The sequence below is a fragment of the Chiloscyllium punctatum genome, chromosome 4 (assembly GCF_047496795.1).
Source record: "Chiloscyllium punctatum isolate Juve2018m chromosome 4, sChiPun1.3, whole genome shotgun sequence".
Classification (NCBI taxonomy): domain Eukaryota; kingdom Metazoa; phylum Chordata; class Chondrichthyes; order Orectolobiformes; family Hemiscylliidae; genus Chiloscyllium; species Chiloscyllium punctatum.
This window is the reverse complement of record NC_092742.1, coordinates 61,487,474-61,509,894: the sequence shown is the minus strand read 5'-3', so window position 1 is coordinate 61,509,894 and position 22,421 is coordinate 61,487,474. Positions and strand designations below refer to the sequence as shown.

General features: G+C 37.9%; 1 protein-coding gene across 4 annotated transcripts; it reads right to left on the bottom strand.

The window, feature by feature from the left end:
* Positions 1-7,832: 7,832 nt before the first annotated feature.
* On the bottom strand, positions 7,833-22,179 carry lrfn5a (leucine rich repeat and fibronectin type III domain containing 5a). Of its 4 annotated transcripts, none has more exons than XM_072568854.1 (3): positions 20,806-22,179; positions 11,040-12,450; positions 7,833-10,341 (listed from the first exon to the last, which is right to left on the bottom strand). In XM_072568854.1, the coding sequence occupies exons 2-3, from the start codon at positions 12,428-12,430 to the stop codon at positions 9,408-9,410; spliced, it is 2,325 nt and encodes a 774-aa protein (XP_072424955.1). In that variant the 5' UTR covers positions 12,431-12,450; positions 20,806-22,179; the 3' UTR covers positions 7,833-9,407. The 4 variants fall into 4 exon arrangements, with proteins under 4 accessions (XP_072424955.1, XP_072424959.1, XP_072424958.1 ...); XM_072568858.1 differs by having other exon boundaries at positions 11,040-11,976; positions 20,806-22,177; XM_072568857.1 differs by lacking the exon at positions 20,806-22,179 and adding an exon at positions 20,598-20,786.
* Between the last annotated feature and the right edge of the window lie 242 nt (positions 22,180-22,421).

Genomic DNA, 22,421 nt, shown 5'->3' with positions numbered 1-22,421 from the left:
CATGGCTAATCCACGTAGCCTAGATATTCCTGGACACCATGGTCAATTTAGCATGGGCATTCCACCTAGCCTGCACAACTCTGGACTGCAGAAGGAAACCTGAGCACCATGAGGAAATCTATACACACATGGGGAGAGTGTACAAACTTGACACAGACTCAGGGCTAGAATTGAACCCAGGTCCCTGGAGCGAACAGGCTACAGTGCTAGTCATTGAGCCTCTGTGCAGTAACAAGTAGTTCTTGTTAAGTACTGAAACCTTGCAGTATTTCCTGTTGACTTGAGTCTGTCAGTCAGGTAGCAGTGATGGCCCATGGTATTAATACCACTATTAATCCATAGATCCAGATAATCTTGTGGGGACCTGGGTTTAAATCCCATCACAGCAGATGATGAAATTTAAATTCAATCAAAATTTGGAATTCAGAACCTCAAAATTCCAAAAATTGAGCTGATGAGTAAGCATAATTGCTTGTTGGTAATAAAAGGAAAATGTGGTTTACTAATGCTCTTCAGGGACAGAAGACAAGAAGGTCCGTACGTGGTCTAGCCTACTTGCGATTCCAGACCCACAGCAATGTGATTGACTCTTAACTGTCCCCTTTGCAAAATAAATGCTGGCTCATCCAGCAATGCCTATATTGCATAAATGAATAGTGACCACCCCAGCAACAGTGAAGCTTGAGCAGCAGCACACTTTCCAAACTGTCCTTTCTAAAAGCTTCAACTGAATCTGCTTTTACCACACAATCAGGCAAGGTATTCCAGACCATCATCACTCATACAGTATGAAAACTTTATTTTTTTAACCTCATTTCATCTTTGGTTCTTTTGCCAATAACCCTAAAATCTGTATATTCTCTTGTTCTCAACCCTTTTACCAACTGAAGCATATTTTGCTCAGTCAAGTAGCCTCTGCACCATCCTGACAAACTACTTGAAAACATTTGGTGCTTTTTGACTTTATTTTTGGTAACTGTTTTCTCTAAGCTAAACTCCGAAATGATTTGTTCGTGGCTGTTGCAAAGGAATATTGTTGGAACCTGGATATTCTGCCTCTTTTGAGTTACAACATGTAGAGGATAGTAGCAGCAAAGTAACCAGTGAAAGGTAGAAAATAATGCCAGCATAGAGGAAGGTTTCTATACTTAAGTGTTCAACCCATCTGTGGCCAAAGGCAAACAAAAATGCAAGTTTGCTCACAAAATCTTTATTTCCATCTTCACCAGTCCTCAATATGTTCGCTTCTAGACAGGCCGTCAAGTTACAGGCTACCTGTTTAATGTTGATATCTATTTGCTGAATACCTGGCCCAACCTGGGCAAGACACAAATAAAGCAAAAAGAGCCAAACTCACAGCAGAGCTCTCGTACAGCACTCCTTTGGGCTTCTCAAGGGCTCCAACTAAACTGGAGTGGAGCTACTGCCATGATTGTTCATTAAAAGCTGCATGCTGCTCAGCTTTGCCTCACAATGCCACAAGTTTTGGTATTACAAGGAATAAATACAAAAAAGGAAGAGGAGAATCAGGAGGCTGAGCCCGCAGGGAGAAATCCAAGAGCAGAATTTAACAGGCAGAGGTCTCATAAAATTGTCTGGGCAATCTTCCTGTCACCATCCATCTGATCATGACCTTTCTGCCTTTTCAAGAGCCATGAATGATGTCTAAGGCAATAAATTAATAAACCACTTCCCATCATTGCCGCAATTTTGTGGCCAATGGAAGAGTTCAGAGACAGGCAAGGAACTGGGAACTGGGCCTCAATGGCCTCATTTCCAGGTTAGGAATTCCTCCTTCTGGTCCCTCTCTATTGGCAGTACCTTGGCAGCAGCCAGCACAGTCAAGTTCATCTAACTGACTGGTACCAAGGGTGGCATATGATGACAGTCTGACAGGGGAGAAGGCTTGATATGCTCTTAAGAGAGTACACTTTGTCCGTGGAGCCAATACCTCCAACATTTGCATAGTGCAGTTAAGAAACAGACTTCAGGTTTGGTCTGATCTTCTCAAACATTCTCCTGATGCTGTGAAAACCAGAGGAAGTACAGTAATCCAGAGCCAAGTGAAGCTGAAGCTGTCAGAGCTGCCACCAGAGGCTCTGTTATTATTCTGCTCATTACAGTGTTCCTCGAGCTCAAACCTCTTTCCATGTTTGATGATTGCATGGTAAAGGTGCCATATGGAGTTGGAGTTTAAATCCACCACACCAAAGGCAGGTCAATACACTTTAGAGGCTCATGTGACATAGCCATCGTTCTTCTTCTTTAGGCTGGATCCTTGATGTGACCACATCTTTCGTTTACAGCGGGACAAGGAAGTGAGTGTAAGGGAAGATGTTGGCACAATAGCAATGCCATTGGACCAATAGTGCAGAGGACCCCACTATTGCTCTGGGACTTTGGTGTAGCTGGTGCAATTTGAATTCAATTATTAAATATATCTAAAACTGAAAGCTTCTCTCAATAATGGCAACCATGAAACTACCATCAATTGTCATAAAGACTTCTGGTTTACTAATGTCTACAGAGAGGATCTGCCACCTTCACCAGGTCTGACCCCCATATGTGATTCTATTCCAGCATTTTAGTTAATGGCTCTAGTAAGCCACTCAGGTCCAAGGCAATTAAATGTGGGCAACAAGATGCTGGTGCTACCAGTGGCATCCACATCTTATGAAAGAAGAATAGAAAAGTAACAGCCTTTGTTAACATATATCCTATTATTGTTCCTACACACTTGTGTTCAGTGAATCTCCCTGCTCTACTCTAGCCTCTATTCTATTTGTGGTGCCAAACTTTGAATGGCACAGGATCTTCTGGAAGATATCCCTTGACTTTCTCCAGTTCCATATTGCGCATTACAATTTCAAACTCTGAAAAGGAAAATAAAGACAAGGGTTAGTCGTTAATAACAAGAATAAGGGGAGAGAATGTCTATTAGAAGCACCATTCCTGTGTCATGCACAGCCTGAGAGAGATTTCAATGAGAAGGGAACAAGGATGAGTTAATCAAAAACTTTGTGCGTCATTTTCTCAAGCTTTCCAGAGGCCAGACTCCTGACACAGGTCCTGCTTATAGTGTTTACATTGATTTCTATAAGAAAGAACATGGTCTAGATGGTGGTACTCTTGTAGCGGTCTGTTCCCTGTTGTGTCGCCCTTAATGTTAGCTTGTTGAGACAATTTAAGATATTAATATCAGGATAGAATAATATTTCTGCTGTATAAAAGACAGCACAAGTATGACATGAAAGAAAGACGAGAGAAGTGATACAACAGCAATTACACCGTGTCCCTGTAGTAACAGGAGGCAGTAGAGTAACAAAGTGCTTTGATAATTGGAGAAAACTGAGAGAGACAGGGAAGGAGTTTTGTATTGCTGAGGTAAACACTGTAAAATCATGAAATAAAATTATGTATTGTTGTTATGAATTTTAATATATTTAAATATACTGGCATTATGTCTTTGCAATGTTACTTCTGGTGCTGACCAGTGTGCCCCCTGTGCTTGCTGTTGCTGGGAGGTGGCCCAGGACGCGCCCGTGGTGCTATGTAGAAAGCTGAACTCCCTCCTTCAGCTGGGTGTCCTGCACTACACCACCAAATCAAGAATCTCTCTTGCTTGCTATTTTCCTACCGTTCAGAGCACAACTGATTACAGCCACATTGTAATTTATCTGTTTGAGGTCCAGGCTTTTTAAAAAAAAACTGATGCCAGTGACACTTGGTTTCTCATTCCCAATTCAGCAAACTGACAACAAAAAGCCTGATTAACATCAACAACCCATCCCTTTTAAGCTAAGCTGGCACAGGGACCAATTCAGGATGGCACTAGAGTCCATGTACACAGATATAAAATCAGACCTCACCAATCATTTTGGCTCCCATTTGGCCATAACAAACTTAGCTCTCAGTCTTTAAGTCAAATCCTTTTAATCAAGGGTACAAATGTGAGAAAAATAAAAGAGAAACAATACATAACCACCCTGCAACTGTTTCTGTATATGGTGACCATCTGGAAAATTAAACATGCCAGTCAGTGACAAGATTAACGAACATGATTTGGAGAGTTACAAAATTCAGATAACGCTGTTCTGGTGCCCTGAAAATGACACCGCTATCTTTACCAGAATTCCGGTATTTTTGTGTGACATTTCAAATGCACCGGACTTCAGAAAGGATGTGAAGGTATAACAGTGTACAGAAAGGATCACCAGAATGTTTCCAGGAAGAATTTCAGTAACATAGAACAATGGAAGAGGCTGAGATTGTTCTCCTTGGAAAATATGAAGTCAAGAGGAAATTTGATAACACTGTTAAAATCACAAACTGATGTGGAGAAACTGTCCCCTCAGTGAAATCTGAGGAAGGGTTGAGAACTGGGGAGCAGAGAGGGTAATTGTCAAATGAAGCAATGATGACTGAAAACCTTTAATGTAGCAAGTGGTCAGGATCTAGAATGCACTGCCTGAGAATGCAATGGAGGCAGGTTTAACTGAGGCTTGCAAAAGAGAATTGGTTCACTATTTGTACAGGACAAATCATGTGATGGAAAGGCAAGGGAATGGCAATAAATGAATTGCTACTTCAGAGGTCCAGCACAGACACGATGGATCTAATGGCCTAATTCTGTGCTGTAATCACTCAGTGATTCTAGATTGCTCAGTCAGTGCTGAATCAGAGAGAACAGAACTGAGACAAGGTAGATCAGTACTTCACTCAAAACCCTTAACTATGTCAAAGATGTTTTATTACATTTAAGTTTGGTAAGCACTGCTTCCAGGGGAAGCATAAAAGAAACTGGACTGACTGAATTATTTGTTCCTTCAAGCCAAAATTGCACCAATGATTCGCAATATTTTCCCTGATAATCTACTTGCAATTCTAAATAGCACATTCAGTGGTATGATGCATTAGAATCATATCTTTTCAACATGGTTTAGATCCAATCACCCCAACTCCTGGGGTGAATTGCTGGGTCAGAATTTTTTCTCACCGGTAATAAATGCAGAATTTGATATTTTACAGTGCTACAAACGTGACCAATGAAATAAATGGGGTGCAGGAGCCATTTATCATGACCAATCTACCTAACCTGCACATCTTGGTCTATGAGAGGAAACCAGAGCACCCGGTGGAAACTCATGGAGAACGTGCAAACCCCATACAGGGCGAATGTGTAAACACCACCCAGACAGTTTCATGAGGCTGGAATCAAACCCATGTCCCAGGTGCTGTGAGGCAGTAGTTCTAACCACCTAGCCACCATGCCATACTGTCTCTTGCACTTCACACACTCCTTTACCAATGTATGCCCTCATCTACTCCCATAGCCCCTCATACCCTCCATGTTGAATTATGGCTCATGGCCTTTTGTAGCACTGTGCCAACTAATGTTTCCCACCATCTTCCCTTATACCCTCTCTGCAAACTCACTGAGTATATACCATGTTGAGACTTGAAGATCCACTCTAATCTTGAACTATTAAGTCTCTATTGATAGTTACATTTCCAAAAAAAAAACTTTTTTTAAAATTTCTACATTTAACTTCCTTTAATCACTTATAAAAACATGCATTTGTATTCATAGTCCCACTTCAAAGACTTCACAAGCATATGGATATGTCAGTTACATGGTGCACAATAGGTAATCCATTTGTTGTGAAATCAGTCATGGATTACTAATCCTTTAAAAGTCCTCAGACTCAAGTCAACTGAGTAAAATAGTTTATTTTAACAATGCAGATCTTTTACCCCCCAAAATGTTTAAACAGCAAAATAGTAAATGCCTTGACAGCTTCCTGAGATGTTTATAATGAGCAAACTTAATAGTTCCAATGAGTTTATTTTGTGTGGACATTCATGTCTGCTTTTCACAACCCCAAAGGGCACTTGACCTTTCCAAAGGTGTGTCAGGACCATAACCAAAAAGGGCAGTTTATCACTCTGAAAGGACTTCTCCCAAGGCTGTCAGTGTGTTTAAACCTTCTCAATATAGGTCTAATAGATATTTTATACAGATCATTAACCAAAATCAGATCTGACTGAAGGTAACCAACCATTAACATTATTTTTATTCATTTCATGAGTTGAAGGATTCACTAGCTAGGCCAGCTGTATTGCCTATTCCTAATATACTGGCCCAGCCAGTGATTCTACATCTCATGAATGAAAACATGCTCATGTGCTCCTTTTGTGAACTGCCACAGTCCATTTGGTGTAGGTACACCCACAATGTGCATCTATCTCTATGAACCATGAATGCGCAAACCATAATTTCCTTCACCACCCCTCCTTGCAAAAATAGTCCTGGATATGGGGGAGGATGGTGTGACTTCTGGATTTGGGGCTCTGACTCTGTATGTGAAAAAGTTCAGATCCTATTCTCTCCGGGTCAAAAAAATGTAGACTGTTTAGCATATTTTTTAACCAACTTGTGAGCACAGAATACTATCTACTATCCATTGGTGTGAAGAAAACAGCCTGACTCAAAGTTGAACCTTTCAGTTCTGAAGATGTCCTACTGGACTTAAAATGCTAACCCTTTCTTTCTCCACGGATGCTGCCAGACCTGCTGAGTTTCTCCAGCTTTCTCTGTGCTTACTTCAGATTTTCAGCATCCATGTATTTTGTTTTTATTCAAAGATAATTATAACTGACATGAAAAAAAAGTCAGATTGATGCAATTAGATAGCCCTTAAGAACTATCTATATATTAAGGAATATTGTTAGATCCAAAATGTCATCTGCATTTGACATCAGTATATATAATGGAGGTCTTGATGTAAGCAATGACTAACCAATGCTAAAAGTAATGTTCAAATCATCCAAAAATATCAACTGGAAAATGATTAATCAGTTTAAGTGCTTTGCAGACTAATTTCACAACTTTTATCATATAAATCATTTTCAAGAACAAAATAAAATGTTCATTTCTTTGTACTGAAGATCTTGCATATTTCTTCAGTACTCTACCAAGCCAAGCACACTTCTCCATTTGACTAACATAGCACTTGTTTCATTAATTAATCTTTTGCTTTAAGAAGATGAAAATATTAAATCAAAAATACAGTCTTCAGGTAATAACATTTAAATGTATCTTCAATCTTGGGAAACAATTTACAACACAATACACTGAGCTGCTTGAATATAGCATTGAAAAATAGATATTTGACATGAGCTGGACGTGAAGGAGAAAGTTCTTTTTTTCAAACTGATTTTAAGGCAGAAGAAATACAAACATTCTGTTTGGTGTTAATATTCAGACTGTCAACTGATTTTCAACAATAAATTTATATAAGAACCGCAGTAAATGCAGTCAAGAAATTCGAAAAATGGTAGAAGTTAAGGCTGTGCAAGTCTTCTTTCAAACCTGGATTGACACCAATTTCAAAAGAAAGAAAAATAGGGACATACCTTTTCTTGTATTCTTGAATGCAGCGAATAGGTCAGTGAACATACATTTGTGAGATTTTACCATCTAATGATGCACACTCAAAATGTATAGCTTCATTTTGTTCAGGGAGCAGAAAATATCTGTATCTCATACCACACAAATTGTAGGGGCAAAGAAAATAGACCCCAAAACTGAAAAGTAGAGTGAAAGCATTTTCTAAAATCTATCCTTGACAGACTCTCCAGATGGCCTTTATAGACAGCTGGTCTCCTGAGGCATCAGGTTTAAATCATTAACTCACTTGTTGGCTGGCAGGATCATCAGATAAGCTAGTTTCAATACACAGGGGCTCTATAAAAAGGATTTCATTGTGCAGCTTAGTCTGTAAATTCAGAAGAGCTTGCAAACACAAAAATTCAGACAGATTACAAACTCATTTAAATATCTAAACTTTATTTTCAAAGAGCGAAACACATAGAAACAGGTTATACTTTTTTATTGAAATGAGTGAATTTGACAGGTCTGGGTAAACCTTCCTCTTAAAATAAAACCAGGTTCATCATTACTCTGCTGCTAGGTTCCAAAAAAAAACACCCCTTGTAAAACCTTGGATGGACTGACTGTCTTGCGTGTTTCTATCAGGTTAGGTCAAGCCATGATATAATGTGTGCTTCACTAATTTTACAAATTGCATATGTCAAAAGGAGTCTAAAAATGTTTACCAGATAATGGGAGTGAGCACAACACAAGGTCCAAACTTTTACTAACTGGGCTGATTAGATGTGATCTGGGGCACAGCCAAGATTTCATCAGCTTGCTTCGGATTTTGGATTTCTTGAAAATGGATAATCATGTTCTTTGACAAGAAATACAATCCCACGCTTGAGCAAAAACTTGGCACAGAGCTTTTAGTAACACTATTGAGTTTATACCAGTAGTTAAATGGCTCAAAACTGTGATTGAGTTTGGCTGCGTTTTCGCTTAGACCACACCAGCCCATTAATCTGAAATGCTATTGTCCATTTGCTCATCTGTACCAGGTAAATAACGATTTTATCATTTGGGCTCTTCAAACATCACATTATTGTAATGTGCTTTGTAAAAATGTCTTTCTAATTTAATGGTTAGCCTGGTATTGGATTAAATAAATCTGTTCCTCAGATTCTTTGCACATTCTAGTTTATACCATTTTCCTTACGTATTTCTGTGTTACAATTTCACAAAAATAGCATTAGAATCAGTTGAAAGCACTTCAGCAGCGGGCCTTAATGCAGCTCCTTTGAGTGGCAATATTTTTATTTAATGGCTCCTTTGAGTGGTAGTCAGACTATGAATACTTGATTTAAAGGCGAAGATTACATTACCACAACCATTACTTTTTCTGATGCAGGACTGGCACCCTTATTATGGAAGTTCAATCATTTTAGATTACTTAGCTGGCAGGATGGAGTACCTTTACCAGACTTGGCTGGGCTACCACAATTTCCAGGCCCTGCCTAATTGCACACATAACAGCTATTCATTGTACTAACACTGGCCGAGTATACTTATTTAATCCTTTATTGTACACAACATAACAACACAAAGTTGTTTTATCTGTACAGCAATTGCCTGAAAACAAAAGGCATTTACCATTGTCACTGAAAAGAAACATACAGCTCATTTTTTAAAAAATATCAATTTATTAAGTAGTCCATAAATAGGCTTTTTTTTTCTTTAAGATGCAGGAAACCATATTTCCTTGGTCAAAGGCTTCTGTGAAAAAAAATTCACTCATTTATCCTATACTCCAGAACCAGAAAGCCAATCCTAAAGCAGGATAAGGCACTGGTGCTAAATCGTGCTTTACCTTCCAGTCTTTCTGTGCTGCCTGTTGATTTCTATCGAAGAATTGCGTGCATGAGCCAGTTCCATTCCTACCTTGCTGGAAATGCCATCAAACTGAAAGACTAGCATAGAATTCCCAAACTGTTACAAGGCAGTGTTCCTTCACTGTAACATATTTAACATGTCACACAGTGCTTTCCATTATCCACTCAGAACTTGAGAAAGTGGCTTTCCCACTATCAGCATCAGAGTTTTCCAACTGTAACAACATTCCATTCATTGACATGCTTCTTTTTGACCACAGGCTGCTAATCTTTTGTGAATGAGTATAGCAATGATACTCTGATAAATCTCCATTGAGTGAATATCTCCGTTTAGCTCTGCTTGTTTCTGTTGGCAGAGTAAGATATTTAATGGACTTAGAATGTGCTCGTCTAAATGTGGGAGTCTCTTTCAGAGAAACTGGAGCACAGGAGGGCTTCTGTAAAATTGCAGTATTTTCCCTTTTCTTTTTGGATATCTCAACATTGGTGAAAGCTTCCATTGGTCTTTCGACACTTGACTTTGGCCCAGCCTTTCTTTTCAGCTTTTGAGATGCAGTAACACCTGTAGTCCAGTCAGGTGGTACGATGGAGGTAGTGGTAGCACATTCCTGGCTCATGGTAGAATCCGAAGATTGTGATTTGGGATCTTTATGATACTGTGTGTTCTCTTCGTGACCCATGATGACTTTAGAATTTGAGTGGGTTAATATTCCACTACACATTTGCAAATGCGCTCCATTTGTCTGAGAATAGACATTACTGACCTTTGTCATCTTGTGTGTGTCATTATTGTTGCACACCTTGTATCTAATCATCAGTATGATAATAAAGACCAACACAGAAGCTACGATAATTCCACCGATTATAATTATCATGGTTCCTCCCAGAAACTGAGACGGCATAAAATGACAGCGAACATAATCCTGGTCTGTGGTAAACTGTATGCAGCCAACAACCCTGGTAGCTGTGAGGGAAGTGATACCATCATCGTAGATTGCTAAAACACACAAGTCATATTGCGTTCCTGCAGCCAAGTTAGTGACAAGGAAGCTTTTGCTTGTGGAAGGAATCATTCTGAGGGACAATACATTGACTTGCATTAGTTCACCTTTGAGACTTCATTCTTTTCTCAATTATTGAAAAAGAAACTACTTTTATTAACATAACTGAAAGCTTAAAGCCACATACACGTGCAGGTCTCTTGGGATAAATAACCACACTTAAGTTTGGACATAGCTCATTGAAGGCCTACATTACAAAAATGTTACTTTCATTTCAAAAAGAAACATGCTGTCATTTTAAGTTGAGAAGGAAGATCTGAAGTTAGTTCCCAGGCCAAAACAAAATTCTATAAAGTCAACTACAAAGCAATTGGATAAAGAATTGAGGAAGTCACTGTTTGATTGATTTTGGACACCATAATCTGAAGTGTCTTTTTGAAGCATTTTTTTTAAGTGTCATCACACAATAACTAACTTTTCACAGAGAGACATGAACTGTGATGTGGCTGCATGCACAGAATAAATAAGATTACAGTACAGGATTAAGGATCAGTATGGTATTATGAGGGCTTTACTCTTACTTGTTTATTACCAGACAAGGAAAAACACTGCATTAATAATTGACCATGTCCTCACAGAGCTCACATGAAGCTGTAATGTGACAGTGGTTTCACCTCTATTTATGTACTAAAAGAGAACACTGCATTAACAAAATAAATACAGCTCCAACTGATTAAATACTAGAATGCAGAAACAGTTGAAAGAGCTTACCTGTAAACAAGTGAATCGTCATAAGAACCATTATACTGAATCTGGAACATACGGATGCCAGGGATATTGTGTTGCAAATTAAATTTAATAAGTGCAGATGATGATGATGTTTCAGCAACTTCCACCCTCTTTTCTGGTTTGGCCTTAGTGTCACTAACACTATTACTAGTGTTTGAGCCAGATTTAGTCGAAGTAGATATGTCGGATGAGCCAGGATCGGGCTCATGAATGTGGTTCGTACTGTTGACTAAATGTGGGAGTTTGATTATATGAAGTTCCACCACAGCAGTGGTTTCTCCAGCAGCATTTGAAGCAATGCAGGTGAAAGTGCCTGTATCTTTGACAGTAGTTATAAGGATGTCTAAAGTTCCATTACTATATAAAGCTGTCCGTGTTGAGTTTGAAATGAGCTTGCCTTCAGGTGAAGTCCAGTGTATGGAAGGGTCTGGATCCCCAATGGCCTTACACTTCAATGTTGCACGTTGACCTTCTAAAACTCTGAGCTCATGCGTATAGCGAGTAATCAGCGGCTGGTCACAGATAAACTCTTCTTCTGGGATAGACCAAAAGTACCGACCTGTTAGTTGTGGAGGTGAGGCACAGGTCTCCAGATCATCAACCCTTGAAAGACGGCGCAGCCAGAGTAACTCACAGTTGCAATGCAAGGGATTTCCTCCAAAGCTCAATGTAAAACTTGGTGGGTTCAACAGTCCTGAGTAGGCTAGTACCTGAGCTCTCGTGAACAAGGTATCAGGTGGTAGCTTCCGTAATTTATTAGACGTCATATCCAAACGAGTCAACTTGTGAAGATGGGAAAAAGTCCCCTCATCAATTTGTTCAATCATATTATGGTCCATGCTGAATGTATGTAAGTTGACCATCTTCTGAACTGCCTCCCAGGGAATAGATTTTAAATTATTATACGATACGTCCAACTCTTCAAGAGACAACAAAATATCATTAAAAGCTTCTGAGGAAATGTCAATTAGTTGGTTGTTATTGACCACTAAATGGTGAAGGTTAGAAAGTCCACTAAATATGTCATTTGTGATCTGGGTTAGTCTGTTGCTGTTCAAATGTAAGGCCCGCAGATTGCGTAGGTCTGCAAATGCTTGCGGTGCAACATAATTTATTGTATTCCTTGACAATGTAAGGTCTACCAGGCTGGTCATGTTAGCAAAGTCTTTCCTTTTAATGATTGTAATAAAATTATCTCCTAAACGTAGCTCCACTGTCCTTCTGTCAATGTTTGCAGGGACAAAGAGAAGTCCTTTTTTGGCACAAAGAGTTGCAAGGTTTGGAGACAGATTTTGACAGATACAACGCTTGGGACAGACCTGGGCCTTCACTGTCATAGCAATTAACAGCAGATAAAAAAGCAGTTTTTCCATTGTAAATCAGGTTAACTAGCCTGGAACAGAAACAGAATGTTTAGGAGATCTTTAGAAGAACCAAACATTATTCACTCAGTATAATCCATGTGTTCTAAAGCATTTTTCAAACTAAAGTTGTTCCGAATAATTCCTGTTGCAAATGTACTGATATTCTTTTAAAATATTGAACAGCATGATGGTAGTGTGCTGACACATAAGTGCACTGGTAATGGAGCAAATTGAGATATAGTAGTCTAGGAGGAAACCTATATGGTTGGGTTCCAAGTTTTACTGAGATGTTAATATGACTATTCACTAACTAGGTTAAAATAGAAGGCAAAGAACCTTGACTTATTGTATACCAACAAATTGTGGGATTAATATCAACCTTTACAGTACTTGATAGATGATCCACAGTGTCTTGCAGTCAATTGGTACTGTAACATGGAAAGATGTAAAAGGATTTTGGACAAATAAGTGGGGATGATCTAAAAAAGTTCAAAAGTATACAGCACTGTTAATAACTTAATGCAATATTGATTAGATATACGCATTGAGATTCCATACAGCAGAGGAATCTATTCAATTATTAACCACACTGTCTGAAAAATATATGGCAACTGAGAGTGTTTAATGACAAATTTGGGTTCTGTGAAGGTAACACAATTTAGTTTGCTTATAAAAACTAATAGTAAATTGAAAATGTGATGTACTCTACCAAGAAGTAATTTGTTCCTTGTCACACTTTGTTTCTTTTTGTTTGTAAAATGCCATGTAAAAATGTGATATTGATAGCAATCTGAACAGTAAGCAAAATCATTAATACATTAACAAACCTCCCAAAGCATTGTTCATAGTGAGTTGAGATTTTGTAAGAACAGGATTATTACCAGCTGGCACTTGATGTTTTAATAATCAATGACGAGTGTTGAGAAGTCCTGAGAAAGGGTCTGAGTTTGCACTGTAAAAGAGATTCTGGGACTTCCTAAGTGAATACTCGAATCACTGGAGAAGGATCCTGACACCTCTCAGAGAAGGAAATATCAGCATCCAAGTACATTGTGAGTAAACCCGAAATCAATGAGTCTGGGGACAATGAGTCTGGGAAATCAAGTCTTGGGAATTATAAGGCTTTCTAGGAGCTGAGAATGAAAGGAAGTTCTGGATTTCGCTGAACCAGAAAACAGTCCTAACAGCTTTTAGCGTGGCAAACAGTCGAAACTGAGGATTAAAGGATTGAGTAATACTGGAGATAGGATTAACAAGCTTTATAAGGATCCAGAAAATGGCATCCAGGCTCTCCTTTTGGAGCATGAAGTACCAATTCCCCTCCTTTCTCCATCACTGTGGCCTCACCATCTCCTCGATTCAACAGCAACTCTCTTACACTACAATTCGTCTCGATATCCAATGTTAATGTCCTACATTAAAGCATCTTGTTCACCGGTGAATTAATTATCCATATAACATTAAACAAACATACATTTCCATAAAGAAATATAAATAATCTCAAGAAATATTCAAAGTGCACTGTTTATGTAGTTTTCTAGATTTTAATGTTTTAAAATTATTCAAAGAGCAAGTATTTTACTTAGGAAAAGAAAACATAATATCAGTAAGCAATATTTGGTAAGAATTAAAATGGCGTTAAAAAGCAATTCTTGAAATTACAACAACAGTAAACAACAGGTGTGGCTTGGTTGAGCATTTCATTAGAGAAATATTGTTAATATTTTAAATGAGGCATGCTCAAAATAAATAATTTAAAAATCAATTTTTAATTGTTTCAAAACCCTTGAAAACAAAGTAAGATATAAACCCCTCAGAGAACAATTTGAATTTTTCTTTCTCATTTCAATCAATACTGCATGCTAGATGCACAAATTTGGAATACAAAGCAATGTAAAAACCTTCTAATTGTTTTCAGTAAAACATAAATCCAGTTGGAATCCAACATTTGCAAAAGGCTTTTGAAATATTAATGTAATTTTCAAAAAAAGTACAACAAAAATTAAGGTAAACATAATTCTTTTTTTTATGAGTGTTTTACTTTCAAGTTAAAATTTCATCACTAATGAGATTAATTTCATGAAAACAAAACCAAAATTTTTTCAAAGAAAAGTTTTTTTATTAATCAATTAGTTCCTCAACTATATCTATTTAGATATACTTTTTCTCATGATGACTGCTGATATATAAAAAATTCGATTATAAATGTTCATAGTAGTAATTCAATGTATAATGTCAATATTAGAAATGCGCCTAAAAAACCTTGACCAGGAAGTAAGGACTGTGGGGAGTTAAGAACAGGCCAAATGCATTATATTAAATAAATAAATATTAAATGATGCAGCCAATGAAAAATGATATCATCAATGTGCCAATATTTCTGATTATTTCAAAGTAAAAAATATAAGTGTATGATATATCTTCAATGCATTTTATAAAACTTTGTTTTTAGCTATTTAAAACAATCTTACAAAAGACTGCAGATCACTTTTACTTGTGGACTCCCTTTCACAGATTTCGGCATTTCAGAAGGGAACTGTCACTGATTTAGTGCTAATTTCTAATTATCGCTCTAAGGTAGAAAATATTAAATGGAGAAAGTATGGCTGGATTTAATGTAATCTGAAGCCTTAATATGTCATTATGAACTTCAAATAGTGTAATTAAAAGTCTCCAGTTTAACAAATAGTTTCATTCATAGCTGCAGAGGAATTGTAATGACAGTCATTCTAAATTATAGATGCGTAGGTAAGACACAGACACAATAGTGTATTAATATTCATTATATTCAAACACCTTTTCTAGCAATCCAACTAGTAATGGGATTATTTGACAATTTTTTGAAGCAGACACTGTGCATTCAAAATACCTCTGAATGACTGTTCAGTCAGAATTTCAAAACCATCTAAACAGGTTTGAAATAACCAATGTGAAAAAGTAAGTTTGTTAATGCAGCAGTGTTAAAAATGTTCATGGTCAGTTGTATTAAAAACAATCTACCAGCATACTGCGCATTCAGCAATAATAAGGCTGTCAATTTCCAATGATTTTTTCTGACCCTACTGAGATGTGACAGATCACACAGTACATCAAAAGCAAAGCAAATGTGAAACATAAATTAATGAACTTATAAAAAGATATAAGTATACTTATAGAAAGCTTTAATTCTGTTGTGAAAATTTTAATTTAACTGCAGTTCTAATGTTTATTCAGCTATCTGTTCTATTATTATGCTGCATGTTTATTTTAAATAAGGCTCAAGCCATTAAAGTAGGCTATTAGAGTATAAATGGTAATCACTATATTAAATTGAAAGTCAATCAGATTTGGGTTATGATCAATTGTACGCCAGTTATAAGCAGGTGATGCTATCAGCTTAATTCTTTGGTTCAAATTAGGTATTATTCTAAGCACTGATCACAAATATGTCTTGTGCAATTCTGATATCATACATTGCTAATCTGATACAAACATTCAAGTTCATACTTTTAACTGTCATCCTTATAACTGTTGCACGATTTACATTTATTTCCCAGAGCTTATGCTCACTTTATTTTACAGAGATGGAAATTTTTCATAATTACATAATGGCAAAATGGTAGCTTGTGATAATGAATTAAATTACCTGGGAAAAATTGTTTCAGTGAGAAGATATGGAATCACTCTATCAAATACAATGTCACTATATGAAAGCTTCCTTCCAGTTCATTATGGTTCTGTTCGGAGTTCCTCATATTGTTGTGTTAAACACAATGCTTAGCTGAAATATCAAGCTGTTTGTTCATTCCACTTTCCATTTTAATGGACAGTGATTTCCTAACCTGATTCAACTAAGCAGTGTTATGTTCAGAAATCCATGGAGAAATATGACATGGTCAAATTTAGGATTCTTTAGCATTGTTGGAGCTTTCCCTCCGAGAAAACCTCTTTATAACATAGCTTTCTGACTGTGAAACAAACTGAAATGGAACAAAATGCCCAAGTTGAATCATGGAGATTCAGAGTTTTCAACCTTAAAATTAAATGCTAGCAGGTCTGTAGATAGGTATTTTGAGTTCTCTCTTCTGTCTATGTATGTGAGTAATTAGCAGTTGCTGGTCAAAATTCAGTAATGCTCAATCTTTCTCAGATCTTTGGGTTGTAATATTCAGAGCTGAAAAATGTGTTGCTGGAAAAGTGCAGCAGGTCAGGCAGCATCCGAGGAGCAGGAGAATTGACGTTTCGGGGAATCCTGAAGAAGGGTTTATGCCCGAAACGTCGATTCTCCTGCTCCTTGGATGCTGCCTGACCTGCTGCACTTTTCCAGCAACACATTTTTCAGCTCTGATCTCCAGCATCTGCAGTCCTCACTTTCTCCTAGTTGTAGTATTCAGCAACTGTTTTAATAAACATAGAGTTTTTCTTTGTTATTTGTTTCTATTTTGTCTTTGATTAAATTAATCAGATCTCCATGAAAGTTAATTCCTTTTACTATCGCTGAACATTTTTGATTATTTAATTTAAGTAGATCCAAATCCACATATTTGATTAAATTTCATTTTGCTGAAAGAATTTAAAACTTAATTTAAAACTAACAAAAATAACTAATAATTAAAATTCCCTGACATTTGATGAGCTTTACAAGGTCGAGGACATTGTTTAGCAGGATAATTTTGCAAGGTAAAAAATCCACTAAAGCAAATCACAGCTCCTCTATGTTTGAAACAATTGAGTTTTGCATCACTGTTAGAATTCAACTTATGCCTCTTTCCCAAAGTTTCAAGGCTGTGTTTCAACTACTTTACTATTTTTATGCCTTACCATTAACACATTAGATATTGCTCATTGGCTTGTCACTACCCATGTTAAGTGACTGTTTTGTATGTGAATTGCATTAGTATTTATTTCATGTGTGGCACTGCCTGTTATGTTGTAGGTGAAGAATTGTGGGATATTAAATCAGGTTTCAATTTGACTTGTCTTTTTTCATTTGTTGAATTGAAATTGAAGCTACAACCAACTCAACAGTTGGTAGTTCTGTGAAAATGACACTTTTTTTCTCCCCATATAATGGTTTAAAAAAATCTGTGAATACATGCATTTTAGAATTACCTCATGTTGTCCAAACATAAGACTGGAATATTTCAAAAAATGGATGACTGAATGCTTCTGAGCAGGACTAACATTTCCCCACCTGCTGGAGATTATTTAACAGGTTGGCCCTGAATCAGCTTCAGAATGAAAGAGGAATTGACTGACAGTGAGAAGTGAGAGAAGGGAAAAGAAGAAAATATAATTGGATACAAAGTAAACATGCTTGCACAATATTATTATCTATCAATAACAGGAATGATTTGGGAACCTCAAAATCAGAATGGAGATGAACTACAGCCAAAAATAAACCTGGAAATGGGAAACAAGATTTGAAAGAGGTATGGAGGAAAGGAAAGTAGAAAGAAGAAATAAAAGAAAAAGAGGACTGGTAAAACAATAAATCCTTTGAATATAATTGAGTATAAAATGCAGAAAAGAGTTAAATATTTCAAAGAAATAGTAACTGCCAAATATGAATGCATCTGAATGAATTTGCAGTTATGGGTCAATGTCTTTATAAGAATATGGGCACTGAGGATTAACATCTATTAACACTGCTGGGCATTTGGGACTTTCATAGTAATAGGATGTTTACATCACCAAGACCCTATGATAACATTGCACCAACCTTCTCAAATTCTAGTGATCTGTATTGAGTTGCTAACTGGCTGTACAAAGACTTATAAAAGCCCACCCCATTCATAACTACTAAGATTTGTTCCTCATTCAATATTTTATTTAAGATCAAGTTCCTTCAGATTTTGGCTTAATGTTGATTTTAGCAATATGTTAAGATATTATGGTGTGAAAAGTAGAGTAGAACTCAAATGGTGGCCTTCTGGTGTACTGACTTATTTTCTTAAAATCACTCATTCTACAGTAACTGCATAGAAATCAGTTTAGCAATGCTGCAGTCAGGGGGAACAAAGATTCATTGTAGCACTGCCCCTCCACTTTGGAATCTAGGCTGTACAATATTTCAAAAGCAGTTGTTTGTATTATCTGTTCATGAAGTGTGACTAAAGGTCAGGTCTGCAAAAATTATACACTTAATGTAAAAAAAAGTGGTTTAATTTTTCTCCCCACAACATCTCAAGCTGTGCTAAATAATAAAAAGAAAAATGTAGCTGTAATATTCCATCCATTTAGCACTTATGCTGCAACATGGTATCAAGATCAGGCTGACAGCATGCATCATTTTACTCAAAGGCAGAGCTTGCTTTTAAACAGTATTAGCCACATAAATGTCATAATGATTCTTTTAGCATTTTTCTTGTAAGTAACATTTAACAACATTCAAAAGATTGCAGCTATAAAGGGCACAAGGTAGTTCATTGACATATATTCACTGACTAGTGGCCACAACAAAATTACGTTGGTCTGGATTGAATAATATCAAGATGAGTTTTGTTGCACTTTCAACAGACTGATGTTTGTCTCGAAGATTAATGAACACAAATAAGGAACAAAAGTATTGCCAATCTGAGCAACGATGACCACTGAAATAGATAAACTGTCACCTTTGAAGCTTACTGCAGTAATGGTCTTGTCTCATTCTAGCCTCCTGAGTTATGCAGCAGATAGGGATGTCACTGCCTTTTTCTATTGCTGAAGAAGAGGCATAACCTGAATTGTAGCACCACCAGGCAGCAGAGTCCAAGCTGCAGTTTTTCCATGAATTCTTAATATCAATGGTACAATATTACAAAATGCAAAAAATAAGTATTAATATAAAAGACAAGTGACTGCTTAACTATCTGTTCAAAATTAAACATTGATGTTTCTTCATCTGCTTTGCTGAAAAATATTTTTTCTCCTTTTGATTTTTTTAGCTTGAAAAGGACTACTTTCTTTTAAAAATGATTACATCTACACAATGTTGGTCACCAGTGCCAAATGAACATTAGAGCTCTGAATAATTCAGTTGTTACAATATGACATTTAACATTTATGAGGCCAGTCTAGAGCAATTGATCTTGTTAACCTCTACAAGCATTGCTGGACCACATTAGTAAAGATCAGAAAATGGGACACAGCAGAAGAGTTAAATTACCACAATAACTTGCCTGTAAAGTCGTCAGCACCTTGGTTATTACCCCAATGTTCTAAGGAATCAGCAATTTGGTAATGCTCACGACAGAACCAATAGAAATCAGGAAGGTTTGTTTAGTAAACTGAACAGCAATGTTACCTAACGTGGGGAGAACATTTCACAATTTTCCCACTTTTTTTACAAAAATAAAACAATAATTGTGAATTCACATGGGACTTGCTTGATAGAAGGAAACATCATTACTGGAAAACTCTTGCTGAAAATCCTTATATATTCAGAAGATAGTTATAAACATATGGTTTTTCATCAAAAAGAAACTTCAAATATATTTTTAAACTGAAATGTCAATTCTTTCTCTTTTTTATCATCGCCGCGGGAACCTAGGATTGCACATACTATATTATTCTAGGTCTCTTTGTATGGAACTGTAGCAGACGCATGCCCCAAATAAAACTGGACCTCAGCAGAATTGCACTACGGTAAACGACAGCTGTTTTTCCAAACCTCATTGCACTGGAGGGATGTTTACTCTTACCTCGGGTACTGGAATGAAATGACACTGCAGACTTAGTTTTTTTTTGACTCTTTCAACATAAGCCTTTCCACCCCCTCCGACACAATTTTCAATATAATTCCTTTCAATCTGAAGACTGGGTACTTGCTGATACCAACTCGGGCGGGGGGAGGAGGGCAAAAGTAACCTTTCTAAATGTATCAATTTACATGGACTGTGTGACGGGGGGAGTGGCGGGGGAGGTGGATGCCTCTGTTTTACGGGAAGACTTTTTTTTTGCGAATATTCTTCAGTGTACAGAGTCAGTAAAAGCTGATCTGTCGAGCGTAGCGATTCAATTAAAATTTCCCAAGCAGCCTGCACAATTCGTCCGTTTGGTTACAGTTCTACACTCAGTTTTAAGCAGCAAACGCGCTCGGGAAAAAAAAACCCACTCTCCGCCGTATTTAGTCAGTACACTCGATCCAGCATCCGCAACGCTGCACTGACCTTGCAATGTACCTGTATCAAGTTAAAAACCTTAAGCGATTACTTACGCCGAAGCTTCGCTTGCGATGCAGCATGGAACACCTTGAACAGCACACGATGACCACACTGAACACTGTGCAATGCAACAAAACAAAACCCAAGTGCGATTCGCTGCTAAACCAACCCCGAATACGTTACAGATTGCATGAGTGGGGGAAAAAAAGGCAAGCAAAACAGCAGTGAAAATAGATGTCACAAAAAAAATCCCAGAGTTACCTTTAAGGTCGAACATCAGCCCTGCCCAGTTAGCTCAGGATCAGGGTAAGTGGGTCTTCTCACTCATGTCTCTCTCAATCCCTCAAGTCACTATTAAAATCGATAGAATCTGCACGGTTTTCTGTTCTGTATTGCGATGAGCTCCAAAAGAGCCATTTTTGCAAGCAGCTAAATCAAAAGACGAGCAAAATGCCATCCGGGGGTAGAAGCCGCTTCAATTCAGAGGTTTGCATATATCCTCACAGTTAAACTGACATTCTCCAGGTCGCCGCGAACAGCGGAGATCTCTCCCCTCCGTCCATTCAGCGCCGTTGTGGCTATCCTGTTACACAGAGTAGGAACACGGAGAGCAGCAGCTTTCCTCTGCATCAAGCGAGCTGCTCTATTAGCTGAGCAAACGTCTCTGCAGTGAGAGCGATCAAGTGGCTGAGATGGGAAAGTCAGATCAAATCTCAGCAGGCAGAATTGCACCGTTGCACCTAGTACTTCCCCCAGCGCAGCCTCCACGCTGAGTTAAACCTCAGAGTGATCGAGTGCCACATTCTGTGCCCCCTCCGTTTCACGTACGGACGGACTTCACCAAGCTGTGGACCACTTTCGCTCCGTAAGAAGGACCGCCGACCAACTCCGTGCTAAATCAAAGTCATTCTAATTGTGTGTAAACAAACAAGGGGGAAAAAAAACAAACCTTGGATACACGTGCCCATGTCACCCCTGTGCTCTCAAAAGGGATAGAGGCAACTTAGAGACATTGTTGATGGCGGCGTCCCATCAAGTTCGCTGCAAGGGTGGACTCCTTCAGCAAGAGCAAAACAAAACCCAATTGCCAGCGTTAGCTGAGAAATGGCCAAGAGGCGGAGGAAATAGAGGAGGAATCATTCAGGCTGTTTCTCCCTTGCTGTCACTCAGGGATGATTGTTAAGAAGCGCTATGAAGCTGAGTTTGTCTTTTTTAACAAAGGTTTTTCTGGAACCAAAAAAAAAACTGATAATGCTGAATGGAAAAGAACAAGTCATTGAGGGGAAAATCCGGCCATAAAAGGTCATGCATGCAAATTGCTTATTCCCCCCCACCTCCCTCCACATCCGCCCACTGAGTTAAAAGGAATTCTTCAGAGAGACTCTGAAAGATTGTTAGGTGTATGAGCGGCAGAAGAACACGGCTCTTGCGGCAAGAGGTATTTCCTTTAATGAAGTGAGGGAGCTAGGTTTTCGAACATCCCAGTCCTCGCTGAGCGTTTGAACACTCCTACTTTTCCAGTGAAAATATTTTGGGTCCAGCCATGATTAAACGGAATAACATTCTGAAAGAAGACAGACCGCTTCACATAGGCTGCTCTCCACATCCATAATGCTCTTTGTGAAGCCATTTGTGAACAACCTTGAATTTCAACAGTGAGCCAACAGGGAGGAGTCCGTCTCGAAGTCTAGAGCCAGCAGCATCACAATGCTTCCTGAAGAGGATCTAGGTGTTACTATAGCTTGCTTTTCTTTTCATGGGTCCTGCACAAATGCAGTATCGTATGTTCTCCAACTGAGAAAGCAATACTTCCAAACGTGGCCTAATTTTGAAATCCCTTGTCTCTGTCATTTGGAGATTAATTAGGATTACCCGAA

Excerpts from the sequence above, each read along its gene's own strand:
- lrfn5a (XM_072568854.1), bottom strand. The coding sequence starts at position 12,430 with ATGGAAAAACTGCTTTTTTATCTGCTGTTAATTGCTATGACAGTGAAG. Across the intron at positions 10,342-11,039 it reads GACGATTCACTTGTTTACAG|AATGATTCCTTCCACAAGCA; the intron begins GTAAGCTCTTTC and ends ATTGTCCCTCAG.